This window comes from Cyclospora cayetanensis, unplaced genomic scaffold, assembly GCF_002999335.1.
Source record: "Cyclospora cayetanensis isolate NF1_C8 unplaced genomic scaffold, CcayRef3 CcayRef3_contig_284, whole genome shotgun sequence".
Taxonomy (NCBI): domain Eukaryota; phylum Apicomplexa; class Conoidasida; order Eucoccidiorida; family Eimeriidae; genus Cyclospora; species Cyclospora cayetanensis.
In genome coordinates this window covers 23,521-29,666 of record NW_020312241.1, presented here as the reverse complement: position 1 = coordinate 29,666, position 6,146 = coordinate 23,521, and the positions used below count along the sequence as shown (strand labels likewise).

At 62.9% G+C, this 6,146-nt stretch overlaps 1 protein-coding gene across 1 annotated transcript; it reads left to right on the top strand.

Moving 5' to 3' along the window:
• The first annotated feature begins 202 nt into the window (after positions 1–202).
• LOC113147585 (centrosomal and chromosomal factor-like) lies at positions 203–2,416 on the top strand. The gene is made up of 4 exons (XM_026338619.1): positions 203–271; positions 685–1,522; positions 2,285–2,328; positions 2,384–2,416. The coding sequence occupies exons 1-4, from the start codon at positions 203–205 to the stop codon at positions 2,414–2,416; spliced, it is 984 nt and encodes a 327-aa protein (XP_026194404.1).
• Positions 2,417–6,146: the final 3,730 nt, after the last annotated feature.

Sequence of the window (6,146 nt, the reverse complement as noted above, 5' to 3'; positions counted from 1 at the left end):
CGCACTTCTTCGCGCATACGTCTCGTGTCGCTCTGGCGCTTCTTCTCCACCCCGCAGCGGATGGAGTCAGCTGCGCAGTCCGCAAGTCTCTGCCCCCTCAGCAGCAGCAGAGCTGCTAGGGAGAAAGCCGCCTCGGAGTCTCGTGGCAGCCGCAGCAGCAGCGCCTGCAGCGGCAGCGGTAGACCTCGGTGCAGCAGTCTAGATGGTCCCTACTGGCAGCTGGGTGCGAGAAACAGAGAAAATACAGACACCAGAAGGGGCGCCTCGTGCCGCTTCCAGCAGCAGTCTCAGGAGCAGCAGGAGGGGGAAGAAGGGGGCGGCAACTCCCTCGCCGTCGACTCCCCGGGGGGCGTTCCAGTGTCTTCTGCGGGAAGCTCTGAGCCTCCTGGCACACCCGACGACTCTTCTGTCAGCAGCAGGAGCCGCAAAGCTTGGCTTTCAACGAGCCAGCAGTCTCAGCACTCCGCTGGGAAGCAAAGGAGTCGCAGCTCGGGGTGCGTGGTGGAGGCAGCAGTTCCCGAGACTGAGTCGCCGCAACAGCGTGAGAACGAAGCGCGAGGCTCAGGTCGTTCCCTGCGCGTTCGCATGCCCCCTAAGCGGCTTGCGGAGGAGGCTTCCCACCATGCTGCGTCAGAGCTGCAGCAACAGCGCCGTCTGCAGGCAGTGCAGCAGCCAGTGCAGCAGCAAGCCGTAGAAGCAGAGGACCGCTGTCGCACGCGAAGTGCACGGTTGCAGCAGCAGGAGCAGCAGCAGCAGCAGGAGCAGCAGCAGCAGCAGGGGGGCGGGTCGGGGATGCAGAGGCAGTTTTCTTTGCGGCAGCAGCTGCTGCGCAGTCGGCAGCAGCAGCACGTGCAGCACGATGACGCCGAAGGGCAGCAGCAGCAGCAAGTGCAGCAGGAAGATGAGGGGGAGCAGCAGCAGCTGCAGCAGCAGCAGGAAGAGGAGGGCGAGGCATATGAAGAGGACGCCGCGGGGGGAGCAGCCGCAGCAGCGGCAGCCGCAGCTACGCGCTACAGTCTGCGGGCAAAGCGGCACAAGAAGGAAGTGTTTCACGCGGATCTGCTCGCAAAGAAGACGTACAGACCGCTTGCAGCGGCTGCGAGGAGCGGGAAGGAGGGAGGCAGTGGAGGGGGGGGAGCGTGCGAGGGAGAAGACAGCGGGGGAGAAGCACTCGAGGCGGCAGGAGAAGCGCTTGCAGCAGAGGGAGAGGCTCAGGCACTGCTGCCCGCAGCAGACGACTCGGAGGGGGAACTGCTCCTGCTGGATGGCGAGACGGCAGCAGCAGCAGCAGCAGCAGCAGCAGCAGCAGCAGCAGCAGAAGCAGCAGCAGCAGCAGCAGCAGCAGAAGGCGGCTGCGGCCCCTGGAAACGGCGGGGGGGCCCCGGGAGGCCCCGGCTGCATCCCTTGGGGCCCCGTGGCGCCAACAGTTCTTACACGGTGCCTCTGCCTTCTGCTCTTCAAGACTTGAAGATCAAGCTGTACAAGGATCCGTGCGTCGTGGAGAAGGCTGCGCCTTTCCTGTGCGTCTGCGGCGGCGGCTGCTGCAGCCTCTTGCGTTCGGGGGAGGTCTCTAGGCTTCCTCCTCCCCCGCGCTCCCCCGTTGAAGTCGCTCTTCACGCTCCTGCAGTCGCGTTCTTCTCTCGAGGCTCCTAAGCGCCTGCTGCATGCGCCTTCGCATCAAGGGACCTTTCACGCTCGATCCGCATGTCTTGCTGGCGGCTGGTGCTGCTGCTCTGTGCATTTCTGTGTGTTTCTGTGTGTTTCTGTGCATTTCTGTGTGTTTCTGTGTGTTTCTGTGTGTTTCTCTCTTTCAATGTGGCGGTGTCTGTACACGTGTGTCCACCAGGTATTTGCATCTGTCTGCCTGCACATAGATGTGTGTCGGTCTATATATATATGTCTATATATATATATATGCATGTCTATATATATTTTTATTTATTTAGGTCTGTCTATTGGTTTAAACTATGAAAAATATACATGTATGTGTATGTGTCTACATGTGTGTGATGGCTTTCGTGCAGCCACTTTTATCTTCCCGTGTTGTTGTTGAGCAGCAAGATGCAGCAGCCGCGCGCCGCGATTTACGCGGAGGAGTATTTGCGGCAGAAGGTGGTCTTTCAGGATCACATGCAGGAGCTTTTGGAGCAGCAGCAGCGTTTGGAGCAGCAGAAGCCGCTGGAGCAGCTGCAGCCCTCTGAACAGCAGCCTCAGCCACTGCAGGAGGAGGATCAGCAGCAGCATCCCCACGACGGCGAGAGCAGCGAAGAGAGCGACGACGCAGCAGCAGCCCAAGCAGCAGCAGCAGCCCAAGCAGCAGCAGCAGAAGCAGTTTGCGCAGCAACAGGAGCTGGAAAGGCCGCTCTGCCTTCCAAGAAACCAGCGACAATGCGAAAAGGACAGCGTCGCAGACTGAGACGCGGCGGAACGGGGGGCCCCCCGCGGCAGGGGCCCCCTTTAGTTTCTTATGGACGGCAGCAGTTTGCGGTGAAAACGCCCTTGTCGGAAGGCAGGGGTCGAATCTTTTGCGGCTTTGCTGCAGATATCCGCGTCGAAAGCTTCCCGTGTCCTCCTAGGGGGGGGGGGCCCCGCGGGGTCGTCCCGTACCCAGGGGCCCCCTGGGGGCCCCTCTTAGCCGAGGGGAGGCCGTCGGAGCTCGCAGGTTTCGCGAGCAGCAGTCTTCTTGAGGAAGAAAAACGGCGCAAACTGACGCAGGTAAAGGGGTGGGCAGTTTTGCATGCAGCGGCGCGATGCTGCTCGGGGTGGTTTTTGGTGGGGTTGTTGTTTTTGGTGGGGTTGCTGTTTTTGGTGGGGTTGTTGTTTTTGGTGTGGTTGTTGGTGTTGGTGTGCTACAAGATGCTTCTTATGCTGCTGCTACTTATGCTGCTGTTACGAGGTGGCCTTCACCGGCTCCTTGTGCCGCTTGTGCTGCTACGAGGCAGCCTTCACCGGCTCCTTGTGCCGCTTGTGCTGCTACTTCGCCTTCTTCTCTTTTCTCTTTTCTCGTTTGCTCTTTTTCGCCTGTTTGCGGAAGGGGCTGCAGTGTGTGTGTATGTGAATGTCTGTGTCTGTTTGTGACTACTGCGGGGTGCGTCTGTTGTTGCAGGAGCTCGCTGTCTCGGCTGCGCGCATTTGCCTTTCTGCCGCGGCTTTTAGGGGGCTTCCCGCCGTTGATCGATTTGTTGCTGCGACACACAGTCCGGCTTTTTGGGGAGCTTCTTCTCTTTCCGCGAGCATTCGTCCTTCTCCCAAGGACTGCAGCAGCTGCAGCCAAACCGAATGCATGTATCGCTGCCTGCAGCGCCGCCTGGCTGCCTCCTGCGCCGACATGCAGCAGCGGCTGCAGCGCCTGCTGCTGCAGCTGCCTCCCCCCACTCTCCTCCAGGGGGGCCTCCTGCCTCACAGGCGGCCACGGGTTGGAGGGGCCCCTGCGAGGGGCCCCCTCTTCGCGGGAGGCACTTCTGGAGGCGTTGAAGGCGACTCCTCCGCAGGCTCGAAGAAGCTGCCTCCTCCGTCAGAGGAAGAGAGTCTCCTCGTCTTCAACCCGCAAACCTTCGGCGTGGTCTCCGCAGAAGCCGCTGCAGCGGCTTCAAACGCTTGGAAAAAGCCGTCGATGCCTTGGCTCGTCGCTCGGCGCCTTGCGAATATCAAGGGGCCAAGGGGGCCCCTCCCGAGGGGCCCCGCTTGGCAGCTGGCATGGGGTGATGTCGAGGCGGATGCAAGCGTCACTTTCTCCGGAGCCGACGAGCGTATTTCTTCTGCTTCTTCTGCTGCTGCTGCTTCTGCTGCCGCTTCTGCTTCTGCTGCTGCTTCTGCTGCTTCCGTTAAAGAGCGAACCTCGGCTCCCGCCGCTGTCGCGAGCAGCAGAGATGCGGCAGCGTCGCTGGTCGAGAGTCGTGCCTGGCAGCAGCAGCGGAGGCAAGAGAAGCAGCATGTGATGCCCCCCCCCCCGCCGGAGGGGGGGCCCCCTGGGGGGGCCCCCTCCGGGATGCTCCCTCCCCTGTCTGCAGACTACCAAGAGCTGTACGACGCTCTGTGGGAGGGCAAGGGGGCTTATCTCGTGCCGTCGCTGCAGCAGCACGTCAGCAGGGTGTGCTGCTGGCTGGATGCATGCGAGCAGCGAAAGCGCAGCAGGGATGAAACTGCGGCGGCAGCGGCAACTGCACCGGGAACGACGACTTCGAGCTTTTCCAAGAAGAAATCTCTCCCCTCCAAGGTTCCCCCCCTCCCCAAACGGCCGGATCAGGAGTTTTTCGTCTCGCTGTACTGCTCGCCTCCCCAGCACGTGCAGCACGCGCAGCACGTGCAGCACGTGCAGCACGTCAAGCCGCTGGCTGGGGGTGGGGGGGGCCCTCTCAAGAAGAGGAAAGTCTTGCAGCAGCAGAATCTGAAGCAGCAGCAGCAAGAGGATCCCCGCAACGCAGACGCTGTTGCCGGAGGTCTCCTTTCTCCTGGCGAGCAGCAGCACATGCAGCACATGCAGCACTTGCAGCACATGCAGCGCATGCAGCACTTGCAGCACATGCAGCGCGGCGAAGGGGAGGCAACGGGGGCAGCAGCTCCAGCCGCAGCAGCGGCAGCGGCTGCGGGGGCAGTAGGAGCAGCAGCAGCAGCAGCTGCTGCGGCGTCTTCCTCAGCGGCTGCGTCTGTTGGAGCAGCAGCAGCAGCTGCAGCTGGTGGAGGTGCTGCTGCTGCTGCCCCCGCAAGCGCCTCCGCCACAGGAGGCGCAGCAGCAGCAGCGGCACCAGCAGCAGCAGCAGCAGCAGCAGCCGCAGCTGCCGCGACCAGGAAGTCTCCGTTTGCGCAAGTGGATATTCTGCTGCAGCTGCTTCGCGCGGAGCGCGAGTCAATCCCTCCCCCCGATGCAGCAGGAGAAGGGGGGGGGGCCCCTGCCGCGGGGGGGGGGGGCCCCCCCGGCGTTCCCCCCGTATCTCTGGACGTGCTGAGACTGCTGTCGTGGCGACTTCGGAGGGAGCTGGCGGCTGCAGCGCAGCTGCCTGACTGCGGCAAGAGGAAGCTGAAGGCAAGGATCAAGGAAACTGTCGCCGAATTCGCAGCCTCGGCAGCTGCTGTAGCTCCGGAGGGACTGACAGTTGCCGACGAGGGGGGGGCTCACCCCTCCGAAGGAGGCTTCGAGGAGGAGCTGCGTCTTGAACAGGATGCAGCTGCAGCAGCAGCAGCGAGTGAAGCGCCTGCTGCTGTTGCCGCTGCGGAAGGAGGCTTGTTGCGTCCAAGGAGGATGGCGGCAGGCTCGCGTATGGCTGGCTTCGTGACTCTCCTCAAGCGGGGAGCCTCTGCAGGTGCGCCTTCACGGGGGAGGAGGGGGGATGTGGTTGCTTTGTTTTGAGGGGGTGGTCAGGAGCGCTGCGGAGTGTGGGAAGTGGCTGGGTGGAAGCATCTTTTCGTGCGAAATCGCATTCAAATTTTGAATTCGCGGCGTGTTGCTTTGCAGACCCCGCAGCAGTGCCTGGGGAGGAAGCCTTGGCGGCGGCAGCAGCGGCAGCAGCTGCCGCTGCTGCGTTTTCGCCTTCGGCTGCCGCGTGTGGCGGTGCGATCGGCAGGTTCTCCGCCTCGCCTGTGAAGGGCGAGAGCGCAGGGGGCCCCTGGGGGCCCCTCGTGCAGCAGCAGCAGCTGCGGCTGCTGATCGCTGCGGAGTTGCGCCAGCAGGTGAGGACGGAAGGTCGAGAGGATGCAGCGACGGCAGCCGCAGCGGCTCCCCTAGATTCGCTGCAGCGCGTGCTGCAGCAGCTGCCTCTCGGCGAGGCAGCAGCGCGACTGGGAGTTCATAGGAGTACTATTGCTCGGTGGGGTCGCTTGTGGTCGCAGAAGCAGCAGCAGCCGTCGACTTCCGACGCTGTCGCTGCTTCGTCGGGGATTGCCAATGGTGTTGTAGTGACTGCAGCCTCCGCAGGGGCGGCTGGGTCGGCTGAGTAGGCGCGCTGCTGCTGCGCAGCGCGCAGAGCCCTCCTAGGTAGCGGCAGCGACGGGCTGCTTGGTTAGCCACGAAAAGGTGTAGAGTGTGGCTTTAGAGGCGACGGCAGGAGCAGCTGCGCGAACCTGCACGAGCTTGGCATGAGGTAGACCTGCTGTTGCGCTAGGCACGCGGGGTGGTGTCTTTTCGTTGTTGCTGCTGCTGTGGAACCACA

Bases quoted from the DNA above. Each gene is read 5' to 3' on its own strand.
- LOC113147585 (XM_026338619.1), top strand. From the start codon at position 203: ATGGTCCCTACTGGCAGCTGGGTGCGAGAAACAGAGAAAATACAGACA. The intron at 272-684 runs GCTTCCAGCAGC...CCAGTGCAGCAG, and splicing joins CAGAAGGGGCGCCTCGTGCC to CAAGCCGTAGAAGCAGAGGA. The intron at 2,329-2,383 runs GCAGTTTGCGCA...CCAAGAAACCAG, and splicing joins CCCAAGCAGCAGCAGCAGAA to CGACAATGCGAAAAGGACAG.